This window comes from Coptis chinensis, chromosome 3, assembly GCF_015680905.1.
Source record: "Coptis chinensis isolate HL-2020 chromosome 3, ASM1568090v1, whole genome shotgun sequence".
Classification (NCBI taxonomy): domain Eukaryota; kingdom Viridiplantae; phylum Streptophyta; class Magnoliopsida; order Ranunculales; family Ranunculaceae; genus Coptis; species Coptis chinensis.
In genome coordinates, this window is record NC_141458.1 from 109774713 (window position 1) to 109799122 (window position 24410).

Below are 24410 nucleotides of genomic sequence, written 5' to 3' on the forward strand. Positions count from 1 at the left end.
ATGATGGGAATGGAATCATGAGCAACTTCTGTGTCGAGAATAACGAAATCGGCTGGATAGTAAAAATCCTGAACTTTAACGAGAACATTTTTTACTACACCCTTAGGATACTTAATAGAATGATCGGCTAACTGCAAAGTCATTTTGGTTGGTTGAAGTTTTGTTAGACCTAGTTGTTTATATAAATAAAAAAAGAGTTAAGTTAACACTCACCCCCAAGTCTAATAGAGCAGTTGTTATGAAGTAATCTCCCAAGGTGCATTGTACAGTAGGACGACCAGGGTCCTTGTACTTAATAATTTCGTTATGTTCAGATAAAGAGGAATATTGTTCAGTTAAGAAGGCCTCATGGGGTATATTGGTTTTTCTCTTCTTGCATTGGTGCACAACTCTTTTAGAAACTTAGAGTGTCTAGGTAGACTTTTTATAGCATTTAGAAAATGTAGGTTTATAGTCAGATTTTTAAACACTTCCCTAATCTCATCAAAATTCTTGTCCTTTTTAGACACAACTAGTCTCAGGGGATACGGTGGTTTATCTCTATATTTAGCATAAGGATCAAAAGTATTATTAGTCTTTGCTTTATCTTTAGCCGTTTTCCATCCAGGTGTCCATATTGGAACCTCTACAGGTGTAGGATCTTCAATTTTTATGGTGGTATTCGGTAAGGTTGTGCCTTTTGGTTGTGGTTGGACTGGAACTTCTACAGTTGTAGGGTCTTCAGTTTCTATGACAGTATTCGGTATGGTTTCATTTTCAGCTTCCATTTGCAGGCGATCTTTAGGCATAGTTACTTTGTTATCAACTACTCTCCCTGAACGAAGGGTAGTGACTACCTATAGGTCCCCTGGGGTTATATTACCATTACATTGAATACTATTTATTTCGAAAGCGGTGTTTGTTGACTTAGGATTAGGCACTGCTTGACCTGGAAACACGCCTGTTTGGTTATTATTTTGGTTAGGAGACATGTCAATAACCTTTTGGCACAAAGACTGCATCATTTGCATCGTTTGTTTCATCATATTAGAGTTTTGATCATGCTGATCTTTCATCAAGTTTGAGTTTTGTTGCATAATTTGATTTTGTTTTTCCAACAATGTCACTACTACTTTGTCTGTAGATGGTTGGACTGGAATTAAGGCTTGTTGAGCGTTCATGTCTTGATGTTGATATTTCTGGGTCATGGGCACTAAACCTCTATTCTGGTCACCTAAGTTTCATTGTCCTTGATGTTGAGTTAACTAGTTAAAGTGTGATGGTTGTGGTGGTGGTTGTGCATAGACAAAAGGACAATAGAAGTCGGAATGCTCAAGACTAAAACAGATATTACAACGAGTAGAGTTAATGTTCATGACTGGAGTGGGCTGTTGTTGAACAGAGAGAACATCTACCTACCTTTTTAGTGAGGGCATCGATAAGAGTTTTAAGCTCGGAATCATGTTTAACCTCAAAAGAAGGAGTGGAGCGGGAAGAGTCGTTATCGCCCCAATTGTTGTTCCTTTTAGATTGATCTTCAAAGAATTTATAAACCTCCAAGGCTCCTTTACTAAGAAAACTACCCCCAGTCATGATATCTAGAACCTCCTTATGACGATGTAAAAGCCCCTTGAAGAAGGCACGAACAAGCGTGTCTTTCGCAAGATTATGATGCGGGCATTCAATGAGAAAATCAATGAAACGATTCCAGACCTCTGAAAAGGATTCATGAAGATTCTAGCAGAAGAAATAAATCTTTTGAAGCATTTCATCTGTCTTCAGGGGTGGGTAAAACTGTTCCAATAACAATTGAACAAGATTAGCCCATGAGTCCACAGAGTTTGGCGTTTGGGTAGTTAACCAAGACGCCGCCTTGTCGGCTAGGGTGAAAGGAAACACCCTAAGTTTCACTTGATCCGGACTTACGCTAGGATGATGGAATGTAGTGAGAACTTGTTCTATCCTACGCATATGCTGGTAAGGCTTCTCATGGTCTAAACCATGAAAAACCGGTAACACGTTAAATATATTAAGAGGAATTCAAAAATCCCCCACTAGGCCTGCAAGAACGATGCACGACTTAGGGCCATCATTTAGGGTTTTATAAAAATCAGATAGAGAAGTCTCTGGTTCTTTAGCCATTGATGTAAGTGTAGTGTGTGAAATTCTAGATAGGCGTGTGGTATTTATGTCTACGAAAAACAAGCCTAATTATACTAGAATTAAACTCCTCTGACAGAAGAAACAAGGAGTGAAAGAAGGAGTACTTGAATGCCTCCTTGCTACACGTTTGAATAGCGTCTTGTGTATGCGATCTCAGTGTATTCAAGAAGATGGAAACACTGAATAACTTGAATAACCGAAAGTTTGAACTAACCTGTTAAATCGGGCTTATTCAGAAGAGGGCGCGGGCGCGCTTGGAATTAGCCTAATAAGGGTGCGGAGCACGCTCTTGCCTGAGACAATGTCTAGTGAGTTGAGCGTGGGGTGCGCTTGGAATTTGTCTAAACAGGGCGCGGGGCGCGCTCTTGCCTGAGACAATGTCCAATGAGTTTAGCCAGGGCGTGCTCAAATGATATGGTTAATAGGCGCGGGCGCGCGCTCTAAATACTTTGAAATTTTTACAGTAGTTTACTAAGACAATCAGTAAGTCGCTTGTAAAATTTTAGATCAATCAGAGTTGTGAAAGTCCTTCTACTGCCCTGCAAAGTTTGTGAAATAGTGTTCGGACACAACACAAACAACCGAATGGTTAACCAATCAAAACAGAGCCAAAAATTGCCAAACTTTTACTGAAGACTTCTGATAGATCATGCGGGTTATTGTAAAACTTTAAGAGCAATTGGAATTCTATAAACACTCCTTATCGGCTGTTGTTCCAGAAATTAAGTGTTGCAAAACTGCAAAAACACATTAAAAACAATCAACTAGTTAGGTGGTCAAAACAAATCAAAAACTCTTCAAACTTTTACTGTAAACTCCTGACCTATGATAGATACTCCTTTCAAAATTTTAGAATTTTTAGACCTGCCTAAGTAACCTTACTAGTCAGTTTTGCCCGACACTGACGGTGTGAAAGCTGAAATATAGCAGTGTAAATATGGATAATAGTTCACTAGGTAAAACAACTAGGAAAAATCTGAAAATATTCCAGTAAATCAACAGCACCGTAAATATTATGCCTGAAAAATTTCAGAATTTTCGAAAATTTAGAAATACCTTTACTGCAATGTTCTTCACTGTGAATCCGCAGACACAAAAGAGGGCGGGCGCCCTTATGCCTAAAACAGTGAACAGTAACAAAAATACAAGAAATAGGAATGAAAAATTAAAAGGGTGGGTGGGTTGAGAATGGGGATTGCCCCTTGGATTCAATCAATTGAATTCTTGTCCTGAAAGAGTTTAAGATGGCAGCGGTGCCATTTGATAACCCGTAAAAACTCAATTAGATTTTTCTAACTTTATTCTTATGGTATCAATTATTTTATTTCCTACTCTCATATATATATTTATGCAATATATAGAGTACGGAATCGTTCCACTCTTAATCTATCAAGACTAAATAGAATCAAATTAATTTAGCACAAAGAAACAATGGTGAGAGTAGGGCAGGGATCGGGATCGGGTTCAGGTATGGCTATATCCGAATCCGAATCCAAATAATTTCACAGTATCCGAATCCGAACCCAAACCCGATTATATCCAAAATTTAATATATGAATCTGACCCGAACCCGATCGAATCTGACTAACCCGATCGGATAACACTAAAAATTCAAAAAGAAGCCCAAAAGTTATATCTGAATCCGAACCCAAACCCGACATACCCGAATCTGAATCCGACCCGAATACATAAACGGATATGAAAATCGACCCGAACCCGATGTATTCGGTAATCAGTCGGGTCGGATTCGGGTCTACCCGACCCGATTCCCTGCCCTAGGTGAGAGTAATATTATGTTGAGAGATTTCTATTCTACAATTATACTACAGATTCAAATAAATCTAAATTAACTAAACTAATAGAAATAGGGTTTTGATGGAAGAGAAAGGTATAAAGAAGAGTAATCAATCTACCTAATAATTAGTTTCAAGCAAGAATAGAATTATTTATTGAAAAGAGATCATCTTTAGGTTTTGATGCAATGATCCAATCTAAAGCCTCGAACTTTATCATTCCTAGCAACAACCTACATCTCTATAGTCATTATTACTAGCATGTATGATTATTACAACTAAGTTTCTCGACTTAATTATAACAATCCCTAGTTTAATTTACTATATGCTTATTTTGGAAGTCATACAATAAACTAAACTCATTGAAATACATACACAATTCAATAGTTCTACTAAGCAATCTATTCCTCATTACGTTTCATAATCACTCCCTTTAATGGGGGGATGATTAGCTTAATATCATTGGATTAATTAAACTAAAATAATGAAAAGAAGACATAATGTAAAGAAAAGTAATTATTGAATTGAATAAATTAAGGCTTTTATTAAAAGGTTCTAATGGAGGCTACAAACTAAACTCATAAACTAAAACTAAAAAGGAGAGAGACAGAGAGAGAACCCTAATTTACTCTAACTAATGGAAGGGAGATCAAAGTTTAAGATTTTCATTCTCTTATATAATGATACAAAATCGTACATGGGTTTTTAGGTTAGGTTATGGACCGATAAATCAAGTCCATAGCCCAATTGGTTGAATCCAAGACTTTCAATTCTTGTCGTGTTACTATAACATATGTTTTCACTGACTTATACTACTTTGATCGAGTTGAGTTCTAAATCATTGGAAAGAGCTTTCTGAGACGGTCATTTTGATATAAAATGGGCTCAATTCCGAGGCCTGAGTCCAAATATATGGTCTTTTGAAGTTTTGTTGACTTTTCTTTAGCTCTCTAATCTGGTTTGACTTTCACTTAACAGAGTTGACTTGGGATTTTTAAGGGTTTTTTCTCTATTAAACTTGGATTTCTTCATGGAACTTCTCTAGCAATCACTTTAGCTCATTTTAGCGCATAATTAGGAATGAATTGACATTTATTCAACTCCGAAGCCTGAAATACTCAAAAGCACGTAATTAGTGATAAACCTATATTATTAATAACATAATTGGCTAAATAGAAATACTATTAAAGGGTTTAAATTACAGTTTTGGGCTCTTATCACTGTGTCAGACTGATATAAGTGCCTTAGCAACTATAATTCTCGTTCGAGGTTGCTCCTTTGCTGTTCCAGAGCTTGCACCGCCTGACTCGCCTGAACAGACTTTGGGTTGGTGAGGACAGCATTCTCGCCATTTTAACGTTCCTCCTGAGCGTTATTCCTAGGGCCTGCTCCAAGAACAACTAGTTCATCGGTGCTGGTCATAGGTCCTTGGGGATCATTCGCATCTTGGCGACCGACATTCTCACCCCTTTCAGGCATCTCGTGCACTTCTTCTCTGATAGTGACGCTGCGCGTGGTAGCACCACCCTTTGTTTTCTTTGCTCCTGCCATCACAATAGTAAGAGTTTTTAGAATAAATTGATCGTTTGAAACAAATATTTACCTGCTTTCATCCCCACAGACGGCGCCAAAAAATGTAGGGGAAATTCCAAGTATCCCCTGATCTTCCTCTGTGCCTTATGATCTGGAATCCTTTGCTGAATAGAGAAGGGATAAGATGATGGTGAGTTCAGGGTTGAGCCATCTGACGGCTGCCTACGTATCTCCTTTGTTATATTGGAGAATCAAACCCTATTTTGTGTAGTTCCTAAGAGCGAATCCCTCTGTTTTATATAAGAAGTGTGACGAGAGTCCAAGGGTTTAATTAGGGCTGTCCTCACCACTTGTGAGTTCCCTTCCATCTTTGGACTCTGCCTTCCTTTTAGGATTCCTCTTCTTATAGAAGTCTTAATCTAGACCATATCTTATAGGGGGTAAGTTTCCTTGTTGATCATAATGTTCCATTGTGTATGGGAAGATTATATCTAAAAGGTAACTCCTAAGATATGTCATCACGATTCCTTCCTTATCATAAAAAATCGCCATCTTCGTTTCATACGTTTTAGAACCGCCTATATCAATTCCTAATGACGGGTAATCATATGTTTGAAGGCAAATACCATGTGCCGGGCATGTCCGCTAAACACTCGTGCTAAGCACGAGATCACTTATTCACATAACTGATCCGATGGTCCTCATCTCATTCTGGACATCTATAGTCTTAGGTTATTTCCCATACATGTGTCATCTGTTCATTGACGGGAAATCCCCCCTACAGGCACGATGAACGACAGCATTACCCTGCTCCGACATGAAAACGCTGCGTTAAAAGATCAGATCGCTACTCACAACCCAAATGGTGCCACTGCAGCAGACGACATCAACGAGGTCAATCAACAGATCAATAACCTCTCCCACAGGATTGATCAAAGTACTGTGAAGAAGGACGCCACGCAGATCGTTCAAAAGATGTTGAAGACGTACAGAGCGTCCCATTCACAGTAGGGGTACTCAGTAAACCCTCCCCTCATGACTTCATCCAACCGTGCTTCACGATGTATGATGGCAGTACGTGTCCAGGTCAACACGTAGCTCGCTATATTCAAAGCTTCACACTCTATAGTGCATAAAAGTTTGATCATTTGCAGTGCCGCTTGTTTCCTGTAAGCTTGAAAGATGGAGCTCTAGACTAGTTCTACTCACTGGAACCAAACTCCATTGATAGTTTTGAGAAGCTAACGGATCAGTTCGTTAGCCATTATGTCCACAATAGGAAGCCGACCTCGACACACTCTTCCTGCTGTCCCAAAAGAGCGACGAGGCAATCCACTCTTTCTTAGGATGATTCAATACTGAGTTGTTATCCATTGATAACGACCTTACCGAGTCCTTCGCCACCCTGGCCTTCACCAAGGCTATCAAGAAACAATCCTGGCTGTACAGGTCGCTTATGAAAGAGCGCCCTGAAAAATTGGAAAACTTGTACACTCGCGTGTACAAGTATATCAAGCTACAAGAAGCACTAGACCAGGAAGGGGAGAACGAAGAGGTCACGACCAGTGTTATCAGACCCGACCTGGGCACTGACCCGATAAAGGTACTGGGTCACTGGGTCATTGGTCTAACCAGTAGGTTGTTGGATAACAATTATAATGTATATCTAGCTAGTTATTTTTTTTTTATTGAAAACTCAATGTAGTGTGGTGGGAACTAGGCCTCATTGTTATTTTTGAGAACCTAGGTTCGAACCAATCCCCACATAACCCATTTTTTAGCTTTGAAAAGAAATCTATTTGAGTGTATTAATTATTAAATACTAATAAGTTAATATTAGTAAATAATAAATCATATTCTCAACACAAACAATGAAGTTTGGCGTGTTGGTAACTTGGTGAGTCGTTATGTGAGTTTATAAGTTGTGTTCTAGGTTCGAATGCCCAGCCCAACATAATTAATTTTTCCAACCATTAAAATGTGTGAATCTGACCGGGTTGGTCAAAACCGGCCAAGTCTATCCGGTTTGGCCAAAAACCAGACGGTTTAACTAGGTTCGTGTTGGGTTGATTGCATGAACGATCTAACCTCTAACCCAACCCAGTTAAGGGACCGGATCAACCCTCCAGGCCGGGCCGAGTCTGATAACACTGGTCACGACAATCTCAGATGCTGCCCCATCCTCAAAGAAACGACCCAGACAACAAGGACAGAAGTCTGGTACCAAGACGCACACAAAATGCGAGTTCGTTATGCTATCAAAATCTCCAAGCTACATACTGGAGAAAATAATTTAAAAAAAAAAAAAAAAAAAAAACCTATTATCGACCGGAGGTAAAATGGCCAGAAGACACACCAGGAAAGCCATACTGCACTTTCCATAAAGCAAAGTGCCATGAGACCAATGAATGCCAGGGGGCTCAAACACTTCCTCTAAGACCTCATTGAGGCAGGACATATCAAACACTATACTGATAATCCCGATGGCGACCTGCTCCATAAGCTCATGGCTCGCAGAGAGCGAAGCCGAACTCTACCACGCAACAACAACAGAGATCGTTCTCAAACTCGAGGACGCTCACGTGAGCGATCTCACCATGAGCGCAGCCAGCACTCATCCGACAGAGATAATAACAGGACTATCAACATGATCACATTCCAAGACAACTCTATCACATCCACAAGGGAGAAAATGAGACGGGTATGTGCTCTTCATTAAGTTTACCAATTCTCCTCACAAGCGGCCCCTGCCCCACGCACAACTGGCTGCAGCTCAAGAGACATCACTTTCACTGAGGCCGACTTCAACAAGGTGTGCCTCCCGCATAATGACGTCCTTAAAGCGTATCCTGATCGACCCAAGTAGCTCATGCGACATCCTGTTCTATCAGACTCTCAGGGAGATGAACCTGCCCAAGTCGGTAATGATAGATCCAATAGCCCCCCTCTATGGCTTCAATGGATCTCGAGCTAACCCAATTAGAGACATTATTCTACTTGTCTCAGTTGGGTCACGGGAGGACAAAGTCAGCATCAACACGCGCTTCAGCGTTCTAGATGTCAACTCGTCCTACACTGCTATTTTAGGACGTCATTGGATCCACAAGATGCAAGCAGTACCATCAACACTCCATCAGGTGCTATGCTTCCCTGGCCCCAGAAGCATGATGGAGCTTCGAAGTAACCAGCTCGATGCTCACAACTGCAATCAGATCTCCTCAGTCAGTAAGCCCATCAGGACTTCAGCTAGTAACAAGTGGGAGATCAATAAAGAAAAGAAGACATAAGACTTTATCTTTGAAGTCAAATCCCTGACAACAAATCCTCATCGCGGCCTGACAAAACATAACGCTGGGGGCTCAGTCAAAGAAGTGGCTCCTGCAGCCACGGCCCCAGAGATCGCTCAAACCCTCGCGGTCAACGAAGCAGCACAAAATACCAAGACCCCTGAGGTCGCTCTGCCCACTAATGCGGTAACTCAGACCGAGCTGAAGGAAAAGGTCAACCTAGGAACTGAGGATGACCCTAAGTTCGTCTATGTAGGAGCTAACCTTGATCCTACTCTCAAGGCACAACTTGCAAGCTTTTTATCATTGAATAAAGATGTTTTTGCTTGGTCATACATCGACATCCCTGGGATTGATCCCAATGTTACATGCCATAAGTTAAAAGTTAACCCAAATGTCAAACCAATTCGCCAACGACCTCGAAAACTATCCCTTAGATTTCAAAAAACAATCAATGAAGAGGTCGAAAATCTCAAAAAAGTTGGTTTTATTAAGAAGGTCGATTACCCTGAATGGGTCCTAATATAGTAGCAGTCCCAAAAAAGAACGACACAGTCCGCCTTTGCGTAGATTTCACTAATCTTAATCAAGAAACTCCTAAGGATAGTTTCCCATTGCCCAGAATCAACTGCCTTGTTGACCAGACCTGTGGCCATGAACTCTTGTCCTTCATGGATGCCTACAATGGCTACAACCAAATCCCTTTAGCAGAAAAAGACCAAGAGAAAACCTCATTTATAACAGAACAAGGGTTTTATTGTTACAACGTCCACCCATTTGGCCTTAAGAATGCTGGAGCGACCTACCAACTACTTGTCACCGACATGTTCCAGGACATGTTAGGAGACACCATGCATGGAAGTCTACATAGACGACATGGTCATCAAAAGTAAGAAAGTTGTAGATCACTTAGATCATCTCGCACAAGCGTTCTCCAGACTGCGGCGAACTCAGATGAAACTGAACCCCTAGAAATGCCTTTTTGGAGGTCTCACAGTGTGGGATAGAAGTTAACCCAAATCAGATTCGAGCGTTCTTGGAGATGCCCGACCCACAAATAAAGAAACAAATACAAAAACTGTCAGGAATGTGGCAACTCTAAACCGATTCATATCGAGAGCGTCAAATAAATGCCGACCTTTCCTACAGATTCTTAAGAAGGGTGAACAGTTCTCATGGAACGACCAATGCCACCAAGCATTCTCTACTCTCAAGGACTACCTGTCAACACCACCCATGCTAGCAATACTAATTTATAGTGAAACACTGGGGCATATACTTCATCATGTCTGACTTCAATATCAATTCAGTTATCTTCAAAGAGGAACAGATCGAATGCAGAAAAACTGATCTACTTCACAAGCAAGACATTATTGCCGGCTGAGAAGAACTACTCTTATATTGAAAAGGCAATATTGGCATTACTTTACTAAGCAAGAAAGTTCAGGGCATACTTCCAAGCACATCCAATCAAAGTAAGTCTGCCGGAGGACCATATCTGAGATGCATAAGCCCAAAACAGGGTCAGATGATTTTTGTAGAGATCCATGAGGGAGAATGCAGATATCACGCAGGAGGTCGCTCTTTGGCTCACAAAACAATATCGCAAGGTTACTTCTGGCCAAGAATGCAGATCGATGCCAAGAAGTATGTACTAAAATGCATTAAGTGCCAAACATTTGTGCATAACATCATCCAGCCATCTTAAGAGCTCATCAACATTGCCAGACCTTGGCCATTTCACATGTAGGGTTTGGACATCATGGGTCCATTCATTTTATATAAAAGCACCGGCTTCTGGATCGTCCTAGCTGCAACGGATTACTTCACCAAATGGGTGGAAGCGATCTCCCTAGCTCATGTTAAAGAATCTCATGTCAGAAACTTCATCTGGACCAACATCATCACCAGGTTTGGCCTCCCCCACACACTGGTAATGGACAATGGCTCCCAGTTCAAAGGCAATACAATCAAGGAGTTCTTGGCAAAGTGGAAGATCGTTCAAGCGTTATCCACCCCCCCCCCCCAATACGCTCAGAGTAATGGCCAAGCAGGAGCAAGCAACAAAGCAATCTTGGAAAATCTGAAGAAAAAGATTGTGAAGAACAAAAGCCAATGGCCAATGCAATTAGAAAATATTCTATGGGCTTACAGAACGACAGCTCGCTCTAGTACAGGCGAATCACCGTTCTCACTATATTATGGTACTAAGGCCATCATTCCTTCTAAGCTGACAATCGTAATGACTCGATCTGAGATCGTTGAATCTGGTCACAATAACTCCATTCTCGCCCGAGAAGTCGACCTACTTGAAGAAAGTCGTGACCTAGCAGCCATTCGAGTAGCCTCTTATCACCAAACTCTGAGAAAGTCATACAACAAACGAGTAAATCCTCGAAACTTTCAACCTGGCGACCTAGTCCTGAAAAAGGATGACTCAAAATTGGCTCCAACATGGGAAGGCCCTTACATCGTGGAAATAGTTGTTGGCAATGGAGCGTATTTGATCAAAACTCAGGATGGGCAGACGTTACCACATCCTTGGAATACCTTTTTGTTAAAGAAATATTATCAATAAAGATTTCATGAGTTCTTACTCTTATCGTCATTACAATGCATACATACTTTGTTTGTTTCAACACACAGTAGTCTCTTAAAGTTCACAAACGAATGCGCAGATCGCTCCCTAGAGCAACACAACCACTCGAACTGAAATGCTCCCTAGAGCTAAAATGTTCTCTACATCAAAACCCTCACTCGATCTCAAAGGATACACAGCTCAAACGCTCTCGCTAGTTGAGGTCCTACACTTCTAGGATCAACTTAGTGCAGAACGCTCACTAGAGCCACATACTTCTTCAAGCTACACCACTCACTAGAGCCACATGCTTCCTCAAGCTACAACACTCACTAGAGCATCATGCTTAAAGATATTACAACGCTCACTTTAGCAACTCACTCTCTATTGCATAAAACACTAACCTGAGCACTCAATGTTCTCAAGAATCTGAAGAAAATAAAGCAAAGTAGAAACTCTTCAGTTCCCCAATCGTCTTATACAATCCACCCGTTCAGTTCCCAATGCAAGTCATCATTACACTGAGCCCTAAAACGACACGTCTTCTTATGCCCTATCTTTTCAAGTCCGCAATATTTTCACCCACCCTAAACGGGATGGCAGCCAACATTTTGTGATTTCTAAGCTTTGACTTGGCTATAAAACTTGGACTTCTCCACCATATATGGTCAAACTTTAAGTGTATGAATTTGAGCTTGATTTCCTCCAAAGACGGTCTTGAAGTCTGCTTCAACAGTGATTGTCTCAGAGTAACAACATGCATCTTCAGTCCCGCACAACAACCCTTTATTATTAAGTTTGGGGAAAATTAAACCTCCCATCGGAGTAATGTCCTTCTTAGTCCTATCATACTCACTGTCAACAGTATGCATGTGACCCATGATAAGCCTTTCCAAGCTTGTATATCTTTTTATTCATCTACGTATAATAGTGATACCCATTATTCTCTACCCTAGCTATAGAGAATGAAACTCTAGCTGGATGTGCAAGCACCAATACATGCTACCTTCAGCAAATCCCTATGAGTCTTGCCAAGAAGGCGACTAACACCCCATTGAGTCACCACACTCTCATAGCCTATGAAACATGGAAAAACCTCTTGGCGGGCTGTAAATATGCAGGAGAGGTGGAGAAAGGGGAGCGAACCGAGCGAACCCAGTTTCAAAACGTATTGATATTTACAAAGACAAATAAACTCGAAAGTGAGTAGTACAATCGATATTCTTATACTCTAGTAGTTTTCTCTATAATTCTTAGCTAATGGTGCAATGGTGACTGTTAAGGGTGCAAGATCGGTCAGCTTGCGTCACCGACTTGACCTTCCATTTCCCTTAAATGGCTCTAGAAATGGTCCAGCTTCTGGGCTTTTAACTCTTGTTGAACATCTCCGTCTAGTTTCTCATAGATAGTGTACCAAGGTGTTTGAAAGAGTACCAAGCTAGGGCGGGTGCTTGCTTAGTACCATTCAATAGGTTAATAATTCTAGGAGAGTTAGCCATATTACTCTTGTTCTTTGGTATCCAACGCCAACTGCTATAGCTTAATTAGCATCGTCTGATTATTCTCAACCAAAAAAATAATCAATCAACAGTGAATGAAAATCCCACGACAATGTGGTTTAGTTTAATGATATGAAGTCACCACTCAAGTCATCATAATTGAGAACGTGAAAGGATTATTTAGACGTGAGAAGACATAGATCTTCTATATTTTGGTGAATACCTTATCAAAATAGACTCATCTATAATGTTTCCATCTTCAATTAAGTCTCAAAATAAGAGTTGCATACCTTAGATTCAATGCAAAGACTTTAGATTCTTTAATTTTTATATTTATTTTCTTGCAGCTAACGAAAAATATACATGCTTATGTTGATCTTTAATTCCAACATTAAAGGAAAATCTATGTGTACAGGTAATTATAAGATTATGTTTCCTATTTTTTAGGAAATAATTTATATAAATTTCAAATTGAAAGAGGATTCCTATTTCTGGAAGTTCTTTTCTATTTTTGAGGAATTAGGAATTGGAATGCTTTAAGCGATTCACAATTTTATAAGATTATGTTTCCTAATTTTTAGGAAATAATTAATATAAATTCCAAATTGAAATAAAATTCCTATTTTTGAGGAATTAGGAATTGGAATCAATTAATGAACTCTTATGAGAGAGTGCCAAGTAGATATCCACGTTACCACAACTCTATTAGGAGAGACCACCTAAGAGAGAGAAAAGTTTATCTCTCATATTATAGTGTCACTTAGGAATGAGAAAGTCTTTTTTAGAGGTTTCTACTTTACTATATAGATAGTAGATGACAAAAAAAACATCAAACTTTCACTTTGGTTTCAAAAAAAGTAACACAAAAAAACGAACTTTCAAAATGTATTTTTTTGTCATAATACCTTTCAATTTTGGGTATTTTCTTTGATTTAGAGGGCATGAGAGTTCATTGAGTTGAACACTGTTTATAAAACTAAGTATAAAGCGGATGGATCGGTATGACAAATTTGAGTGGAAGATGAAGTTAGATCGACTTAATAGAAGCGAAATTAGAGAAAAGCATAACGGTAGACTTCACATCATACAAAAAGATAATCCTTTCAATCTTCAAAGTTCACCGATTTACTCATTCACTGTGTTTTCGTGGCATTTTGGCAAACACAAATAGGAAACCAAGAAATTGGGCTAGAGAGTCTCATTTTTAAAAAAAACCACTCAAAAGCCCTATCCATATTTTTTTTGGGTTTTAATACCCCTATATTGTTTTTATCCTCCGTAAGTGTTTTTTTATAGAAAATCTTTAGAATCTAAGCTTTTGACTCGAGACCAGGCGCCACCTGTTATTTTTTAATATAAATTATTCTCTTTTTCACCCTTCCAAGATAACTAATTGTAGATAAGATAACTACCATAATAAGATTGAATAAGATAACTACCTTTAGATAAGATAACTACTAGAACAAAAAGAGTATATTTTGGGTTTGAATAGAATTTTTAGCAAAAAGTAACGTGTATTGCTCCAAAAGTTAAATTTGACACTACCTGTTTTCATCCGAATGTGGACGTTATAAACTTATACATTTTAAAATGCAGATGCACCATGTTATAAACTTATATATTTTAAAATACAGATGCACCACGTTATAAACTTATACATTTTAAAATGCATACACACCACGCATTTTAAAATGCAGATACAAAATGCATTTGATTATTTATTTTGTGGGTTTGATTAATTACTATTAAATGAAACGGGTTGGTTTAGGATTTAATGTTTATAAATTTAGGATATAGGGATTATGGTTTAGTGTCTTAAGGTTTAGGTTTTAGGCTTAGGGTCTAGTTTATAGGGGTTAGGGTTTAGTGTCTTAAGGTTTAGGGTTTAGGCTTAGGGTCTAGTTTATAAAGATTTTGGGTTTAGTGTCTAGTGGTTTGGGGTTTAGACTTAACGACTAGTGTTAAATGCCTCTACAAAATATTGGAGGCATAATATTTTTAGTTTTTTCATTACCGAAAAGCTAGTGTGCGCAGGGTGTACTCAGCGTATAGTATTTGAGCCACTCATATAGGCACAAGTATCTTGTATCGTATCCAAAAGAAAGAATCGTCCAAGGGCTCTCATTCCTGCGCACTCATACACTCTGATGCACCCTAGATGCCTTCTTTTCATTATATGCATTTTTAAATGTAAAGGCAGGTAGTTATAAGTGAAATTTTTGTGTGAAATTCAATTTTTTGTTTTGTATCCCACTATATTACTGGGTAGATAGTCGGTTATGTTTGTTTTCAAGTGAGGATATTTTCGTCTATTCCTGGTAAAGTTGGATAACATGTGGTTAGTTCCATATTCTGGTCAAATTGGGGTATTAAATTCTAAAAAAATTTATGAAGAGTTTTAGGACTACTAAATATTTATAACTAACTCCTCTAGACTAATTTTCTGAATAGGAAACTGTATGGGCAACGATATTTAAACAACATAGATTCATAGAACGTCAATTAATACTCAAAAGAAATCGAAATACAGCGCAATAATAGATAGATCAGTACCGAAGTAATGTAGCAGTTTCACATAAATTGATAAAATTCGTAATACAAATAAAAAAGGGAAATGGTCTGCCAAAATAATTTGCTTCTTCAGGATGGCACACGGAGAAAGAGATACTAATCAATATCTAGAACCAGGGAATTTATGTGAGGGACTGCAACCACATGCGAATCATTCTTAACACGGTTACCAACTCTTCTACAAACACCAGTCTGCAGATCATACAGGATAATATCATTCTTAGAGACTCTTACCAACAACTCCTTATTGTAGATCTGAAAACCTCCCACATTCACATTATACCCATACCTCCACTGTATACCACAAAACTCCATCATGACAATAAATCTTTTCCTCCAAATCATATCTTCATAATCCTCTAAAATCCATATGACTACATTTTCATTTGAGGAAGAATCGCAAAAACATAAATGCCCTTCCATTTCTATGAGCTCCATTTTCCCATGTTTTTTCTTCAACCCACATTGAACTCCAGGGTGCGGAGTGGTATAGAAATCTTCACTGTTGATATTGAACAACACAATAGAGTTCGAACAATCTGGCTGAACACCATGTACTATCTGGTAAGCATCGTCGCTGACCATCCAATGCAAAACTCCATGTAGCAGTATAGGGGCCTTTTCAGTAGTTGGAGGATGAGAGAAGGTTATTTCTTTCGACTCTTTCGACATCAAACCGTACACAAAAAATTTGAAGTAATTTCTTTCCCGACTCTGGTGAATAATTCTATACTCCATGGTTCGTGGGTATATAAAAAACCCGCAAAGACAAGACCCTAAAGGTAAAGTCACTCCCACAAGTTCTGATATTGGATTCCATATAAACACCTCTTTAGATCCTCTGAACAGAAGGAACCCATTGTAGGAACCAAAAAGGACAGGCAAAGAATACTCCTCTAGGGGGACTCTTTTCAATGAGATTGTCCTAGCTAAGCCATCAGTGAAATGAACATTAACTTCTGGGATTTCAGGATTCCGATATGACTTCCCATGATAGCTGAAAGCAATGACCGGAGTAGCCCGATTGAGGTGCTTGTAAACAAAAGCAGGACTTCTCATCAAAGCATGAGATGGTTTACATGCATGACCACAACGGACAATACATTCGGCAGGAAGTCTACCAAAGATGTCCACGATTATCTCATCCGGTAGTTGTCTACCAGTGAAACTGTTAGGATAAAATAGCTGATATACCTTTTCCAACATATACTGAATGCATGATTGACACGAAAACACTTCCATTAATATCTGTAACAATACATGAAAAATAAATTAAATTAAAAGTTAAAAGAACACATGTCACATGAGAAGGAAAACGATTATAAGATAAGGGATGCATGCCAACACATTCACCAAAACTAAGGATAATGTAGGGGTCAAATTCGTGACTTATGACATCGTTGGTGGCTAAGGGTCCGTATGCAGAATATTGATGAGAAGACCAGGTGCAACGGATCGGAGCCGTGGCATCATATTCACCGAGAACTGCGGGGCATGGCAGGGGTGGTGAGTGGGCAGTAATCTGAGTAATGAAGGTACTGCAGGGTGCATCGGATAGGAGCCGAGGAACCCTAACTGCCGAGAACTGCGGTGTATGTTGTGGGACAGGTGGCAAGCTGATGCATGTAGGATCATGGTGGATGGACGGACGAGAGAGAGCGGTTAGAAAGAAGAAAAGTATAAGGACAAAAGGGAGTGAGAAAAAAGGGGGGTGAAAAAGAGAGAGGAGACTAGTAATTCCAGAGGTTGTAATTCTTGTAGCTACATTTTGGCGCCGTCTGTGGGGACCCGAAAGAAAAATGGCTACTGTAGTGAAAAGAGGAGTAGGGAGACCTAAGAAAGCAACAGTTAGAGAAGTGGTGGAGGAAACGGAGAGCACTGAGGTGGAAAGGGCAGGAGAGGAAGAAAGAGTAGGAGAGGAAGAAGTATCTGACGTGGCGGCGGACGCTACCAGACTCCTCCAAGAGGAGATAGTCAGGCTACGAAATGAGAATGACGAGTTGAGAAAGGAGAGAGAGATTACACATGGTGAGACGGAGCGGAATGATCATCGAAGCAGCGAAGTGGAGGGGGGAAATAAGGAGCACCCACCACCGGACGCAGAACAAACGGTGGGTATCACATTGGAGGTAGTACAGGCTATGATCGAGAAGGATAAGGAGATAACCCGCGGCCCGAAAAACAAAACCCGAGTGCTACGTAAGGAGGTTGCAAGCCTCAACAAAAACCCACTGACAGATTCGATATGGAATTCGGAAGTGCCCAAGAGGTTCTCCCAACCCAGGTTCGAGAGGTATGATGGGAAGGGAGACCCGACGGATCATTTGCACCATTTTCGGCAGCAGATGCCGTTGTGGCAAGAGAGTAAGTATGATGGGCTTCACATGATGTTCCCCGCAAGTTTAAAGGGGAGCCTCGGATTGGTATTATCGGTTGGCTTCGCGGAGCATCAAAAGTTCAAGAACTGAGCCTGCTTGTTGACCACTTCATACATCAGAAAAGAAAGGTGGTTGATATTGCAGCTCTGTTCAACATAAAACAAAGGTCCGCTGAATCATTGAGAGAGTTCCAGTGCAGGTTCAAGGAGGAGACCTTGAGAGTGGAAAACTTGGATGAGCATACCGCGGTAATAGCCTTCCAAGACGGCTTGAGGGCGGGAACTAGGGTTCATGAGTCGGTTTCCAAGATCGAAATCACTTCGTTGCTTGCTTTGTATCCCAAGGTAGAAAAATACATACGCTACAAGGATATAATGCAGAGGAACGCAAAGGAACAGAAGAGAGCGGGAAAGGCAGTGCAAGCTGTCGACCGAGATGATCGGAAGGGAAAAAGCAGAATGGAAGAAAGAGAGAAAGGAGCGTACAGAGGGGAGAGCCGAGGTCCGGATAGGACGGGAGACCGCGGCAGAAGGGATATCCGAGAGAGGAAGCCATACCGAGAAATCGAGCAGACACCTCTTAACAGACCCTTTAGAGGAAATCTTACCTAATTAATTAAGCAAGAGATTTTTGAGGGTCCGCGGAGCACACCGGTGGCAATAGAAGGGAAGCCATTTTGTGCCTATCATCAAATCAGGAATCATGCCACGAATGAATGTTATGCTTTGAAGTGGTTAGTGGAGAGAATGATTGAAAAGGGGATGCTCAGGGAGTTTGTCGCAGAGGTTCGCCAAGCCGAGAGAGTGCCTGCTCTGGCTAGAATTCTAGGTACCATCAATGTCATTTTTAGTGGAGAAACCCTGGGACGCTGTAAAGTCCTAAATTATTATTAAGGGTATTTTTGTAAATTTCATATCAAATCTAGGGTCGTTTATGTAAATTGGTCGTCGGGTTTATATTTCAAACGTACGTAGCTTAATGAAACTTAACTCTGGCTCATAAGTCACGTTAGGTAAGCGACCCATATGCGAAATTGAACAAAATGCCTTAAGCGGCTTTCTCAAGCGTTGTACGAAGTTAATGTACTTAACACGCATGAGTGGGTTATCGTTATAGCCTGCGGTGAGATAGAATGTAGGAGATTAAATTCAGCGGGATGGGCCGGAAAAATAATTACGACACGACGTTAAAAGAGTTAGTGGTTAGGAGTGAATTAGGACTTTAAGCCTAATTGGGACATATTGGGCTTGGGCCTTAATAAATCGGCCCAAACAAAACCAAATCGCGAAACCAAATCGCACCCAATTTTCTCCAATTTCGCCAATCTCTTGAAAACCTAGGAGAGAGAAAACTCATTCTCCCAAATTCAATCGACCAAACCCAAATTTCTCGCACCCAATCCCTTGGAAACCATAACCTCAATTGCAAGAGTTCGAATTTTCGGGAATTTCATCGTATCGCAGAGAAAGGTGAGTGTAATTTCGTTTTAATTAGATGTTTAAACTCGATTTCGATGTAGCTGATTGTATTGATGAAAGATAAGTGAATGGGGTGGGTTTTAATGTCGGCAGTAGCTTGTTTGGAGAAGGAGAGCTTGTGAAATTGGTGGAGGAGAAGCTAGAGTGAGCGAAAATTGGGAGATCGAGAAGCAAGCTAAGGAGCTATTTGTGCGGACTCGGTAAGAATTATAAATATTCAAGCTATTTTAGAGCCTTGATGTTAGTTCACACTTGTTTAAGATCACGTTGAGTATCGAGTGAGTGAGAAAGGACACCCACTTAGTACTATTGGATTAAATGTGAATGGAAGAGTGGAATTTGTTGTTGTTGTCGGAGTCGAGAAAAATCTTAATCGTTATGGGACGCGATATGATTGGCATTGACGTGTGGGCCTGCAGTGGCTCGAAATATCCCGTAGAGACCGTCAGAGTAACAATGTCAGAAATGGCCTGTAGCTCTGTTAACGGTAGTTAGATGAAAATTACCCGACACCAAATTCTTAACGTCGAGATTCTTCTCGACTTTCGTAGATAAGAATTTCCTCGTCAGTTTGATAAACTCTAAACGAATCGACGATACATCTGATGTTATAGGAGTGATCTCGAGTGGATTTGGTTAAGTGGGCTTGATTCGGTTAAGTGGGCTTGAGGAGAACGGAGCTTGCTAAGGTAGGAACTTACATACCAATATATAGCATGCTTATTGTCATGCATGATTTGATTGTTTTACATTAAGAAAAATAGTTTGCGTATCAACCATTCATGTATATGTGATATCCATGTTTTGTATTGTATTCCTCGATATAAACTATATATAGGGATAGCTTTAGTGTGAAATGGTTTTTTTGTGAAATCGGAGTAGCGGAGATTTATTTTCTTGTTAGAAGAGCAAAACTGGTTTTGGGAAGGGTTCTCGTCTCTTGTCTCAGTAAGGAGACAGAGAGATGGATTTTGTAATGCGGGTAAAGATTACCCGGTTGTTTGTAACTAGGTGTGAGGTTCGGGATTATTCCCGGGATGGTTGTTGTTATTTACGATGATTCGCCGTTTCAGAATCATCGGTTGTTATTTAATATGACTGGCCCGTTTGGGAGTCATAGGTTGCTTTTACTTGATGGTGGGAAATCCAGGAACTCACACCTACAGAATCAACGGTTTAAAAGGAAAACTAAATATGTAATTATAGTATTTTAAAATAACTGGTAATACGAGTATATATATATATATTACTATACTTATCACGAGGAGATTTAGAAAAGAATTGGTGAATTCCTATAAAGAAGGAACTGTTGTCGCATTTCCGAAGACGGCAGTTCGCTCTAGGATTTCAACTGTGGTGTCTTTTGAGGTGGTGGGCCACCTTTAAAGGGATGCATCACAGGATGTAGTCCGGGAATTTCTTTTCTACTTTTCCAGATAACCATGTTTGTACGTGTCACGCTGTATGGTGATTAGCTTGTGTGAGGTTACATGCTACCTCGATGAGGTTTAGACGCGAGGAGTGAGAGTTTAGTCCACTTCTGGATGTGTGTCAGGATCCTGAGCAGTCTGCAGTCGTCGAACGGTTGACCACCGTAATTTAGGTGACAGCCGATGTGGGGTCGGGGGTCACAGGCCCACCGAGCCCTAAAAGCTTTGGGGATTTTGTGTGTACGAACACAACAATGGCATTTCAGCTCCTCCCGGGTAAAATCGGAAAACAACCGCATGGTTCACACCGAAAGTAATTGAACCGAGATTTGCTTGTGGATCAATGAAAGTACCGTCGACGCCACCATTCTAATAGGATGCAAATGCCACAATAGTTGTATGATGATTGTGAAAACTATATTTTGAATATTAACGAAGCATGTCGAAATGATTTCTGCTAGTTAGTGATGTATGTATATAGTCACGATATTTGAATACTTTTATGGAAACCCTGCATGTTTTAAATGTTTTCTATAAGTAGACTATTTATTGGTTATGTGCGTTTCTACTGGGCATAGTTGTTTGCTCGTCCTACTTAACATTTCAAACGAGCTAGTTGCAGAGGAGGCTTTTCCTAACCCTAGCGATGATGGTTATGGGGATTTGGGAGGATTCCCTTATGCTTGACGAGGACAGAGTCAAGTTCATATTTTGGGTTGTATAGAGATAGTCTAGTTCATTCTTTTGTTGTATATATTGAGAGCTAGCTCATTTTGGATGTAATACCCGATGTATTGGAGTGTAGTTAATCTTAAACATTTTGGATATGTATATGGGCATCACAGTTGTGTATAGGGTGAAGATTTTGTATATATATATGGTTGTTGGAAGGGTATTATGAAATGTCCAGGTTTATGACAGGTTTTAGGGTTTACGAATGTCGATTAAACAAAAGAAACTTTTGCCAAATTTCGGTAGAATCGATAGCGACGCCTCGAGATTCATTCCACGCCCCTGGATGTGTGTTGGTCTCTCGAGAGTGTCGAACGCGGTATCGAGCATCCACTATTAGATCCGGCCTGAGCTCAGAGTGGGGATTCACTACAACGCTGTTTCAAGTTTTAGTCGAAACCCAATAAAACCCTAAGTAGTGTTTACGTTACGTTAAGCGTTAATATTAGCTGGGCAATAGCAAAACGTCGCACGGTTAGTTGTCTTGTCACAGCAGAGAGCGCGGACACGAGTCAGAAAAATTTGACGAATCGGACACTATAAGGTCGGAGTGAATTTTCATTTCGAGGTGGAAGGTGCGACCTGCCCTCTGTAGGAGCGCACCTGCGCTCATCTCTTGAAATTCTACTCGCGCTTATTCTGTGCATGTGAGTTCCATTGTATACTTCGCCGCTGCCTAAGCCTTTAACCTCATGGACCGCCTATTGCATAATTTTGAAAACTCTATCTCTCAATTATCAAACACTGAGTCGGCTCTTTGTATACTTGCAGAATAGTTACCATGGATCCAGAAGGTACTAGTGGCGATGATACTACGGATCGTGGTCGGGAGGACCGATTGGATAGGCTCCTCGCTATGATGAACCAGATGACGCAAGCCCAGAATGAAATGAGGGCCGAGATCGAAAGTTTGAGGGCTAGTCGGAACGAGCCCCAACCTCTTTTGACATCCACTGTTATTCCACCTGGTGTAACACCAGAGGTAGCATCCCCAACCACATTGAGAGTTGAGGAGTTCAGGCCACCAGTACAAAGTCAATCAGGTTTTCTGCTTGCAAATTTCATCAGGTTACGTCCACCTGAATTTGTGGGATCTTCTAAGGTTAAAGTAGCCGAAGACTGGTTGTTAGACATGTCTAGTATGCTAGACTCTATGATGTGTACCGATGTGGAACGGGTTACTTTGGCTACCTTCATGCTTAGAGGTGAAGCCAAACACTGGTGGATCAGTGTTAAGGATGTTGAGACGTTTCCTATGACTTGGGCTAAATTTGAGGAACTCTTCCTTTTGAGGTATGTTACCGAGGCGGCGAGAGCTAAGAAGCGAATGGAATTTCTCAAATTGGAACAAGGAAACATGACCGTGGGACAGTACGAAGAGAAATTCATTGTTCTTTCACGATACGAGAAGGAGTTGATTTCCACAGAAAAAGCTAAAGCTAGGAAATTCATTGACGGGCTGAAACCGTATATGCAGAGCAAGATGTCGGTCTTTCAGATCGATTCTTATGCTGAGGCTGTGAGAAGGGCTCAAGGCATTGAAAGAGTTGATGATCAGTTATTGCTCCAGAGGCAAGAGGTTGGAAGGGTAAGACAGTCGACATTTCAGGGCAGGCAAGATATGGGAAAGAGGCAAATTTATCAAGGCAGTGGTTCCGGATCGCAACAGATGTATAGGCCGGTCATCCAGCAGGCAATAAATAAAGGAGGGGCACCACCGTACATAGAGGTTTGAATGTGGTTAGGCCAGCACAGAGTCTACCAGTTGCGAGACCGATGAGTGGATCACAGATGACACCGAGGGTGCCCTCCCTTCTTCTCGCACTGGATCACCGCAGTGGAATTTGAGGTCCTCGTGGTCGAGAGAGCTAGATTACAATCTGTAATACCACAGAGTACACAGTCAGGGAGAGAGAGTGTGGTTTGTTATAGTTGCGGTGAAGCTGGGCATATCAAGCTATTTTGTCCCAAGTCCAATTCAGGGGTGGAACAGAGACCACATGGCAAGGTGTATTATTTAGTGCCAGAAGAAGAAGTTGTGGATCCTGCATCAGTCCAAGAGGAAGCCACGGTATATAATGCTATGGGGGCAGATATCAGCGCTACCGATCAAGTGGTTGAAGGTATGATATGTTTGTTTACACATAAGGTGCATGTCTTATTTGATATTGGTGCTACTTATTCCTTCATTTCTAAAAATATGGTGGAAATTCTTGGGTTGGATGTAGTTAATACCGGGAGGAAGCTTATTTTATCTACTCCTCTAGGAAAGAAAACTATGCTCTTTGAAGTTTGTCACCATTGTGTGATAAAGATAGGTGATAGGGAGATGATAGTCGATCTAACGGTGATGGACCTAAAAGATTTCGATATCATCGTAGGGATGGATTTGTTAGGAAAGTATCATACCCATGTAGATTGTTTTGCAAAAACGGTGACTTTTAGAGTACCGGGGCAACCTGAAGTTGTGTTTAAGGGGATTAGAAAGACGGTATCTCGGGTTGTGAAAGCCAAGTCTGACTTCAAGTATAATAGATACGGATTGTTAGCTGGTCTTAGTCTCCAAGGGCCGAAGTTCGAATCTTCCAAGCTTGTTCCCGTGGTTCGTGAGTTTGCGGCAGTGTTCCCAGATGCATTGCCGGGATTGCCTCCCTGGCGTGAGATAGATTTTGTAATAGATCTACTACCGGGAACGTCACCTATTTCGATGATTCCTTATCGAATGGCTCCTCCTCGAAATGAGAGAGCTCAAGTCCCAATTAGATGAATTGAAAAGATTGGGAAAGGGAAAGCAAGTCACCTTGGGGAGCACCGTGTTATTTTGTGAAGAAGAAAGATGGGTCTTTTCGCTATGTGTGGATTATCTAAGTCAATAATGTGACTATCAAGAACAAATATCCGCTGCCTAGGATCAATGACTTATTCGACCAGTTAAGGGGTGCCAAGTATTTCTCAAGATAGATCTCGCAACAGGCTACCATCGATGAGA

The 24410-nt window shown here is 40.7% G+C and overlaps 2 protein-coding genes across 2 annotated transcripts; one reads left to right on the forward strand and one right to left on the reverse strand.

The window, feature by feature from the left end:
* Positions 1-15499: 15499 nt before the first annotated feature.
* On the reverse strand, positions 15500-16645 carry LOC147512879 (F-box protein CPR1-like). Its single transcript, XM_086598813.1, has one exon. The coding sequence runs from the start codon at positions 16643-16645 to the stop codon at positions 15500-15502; it is 1146 nt and encodes a 381-aa protein (XP_086454939.1).
* Positions 16646-23621: 6976 nt separating this feature from the next.
* LOC147512880 (uncharacterized) lies at positions 23622-24188 on the forward strand. The gene has a single exon (XM_086598814.1). The coding sequence runs from the start codon at positions 23622-23624 to the stop codon at positions 24186-24188; it is 567 nt and encodes a 188-aa protein (XP_086454940.1).
* The last annotated feature ends 222 nt before the right edge of the window (positions 24189-24410 follow it).

Excerpts from the sequence above, each read along its gene's own strand:
- LOC147512879 (XM_086598813.1), bottom strand. The coding sequence starts at position 16,645 with ATGGAAGTGTTTTCGTGTCAATCATGCATTCAGTATATGTTGGAAAAG.
- LOC147512880 (XM_086598814.1), top strand. The coding sequence starts at position 23,622 with ATGGTGGAAATTCTTGGGTTGGATGTAGTTAATACCGGGAGGAAGCTT.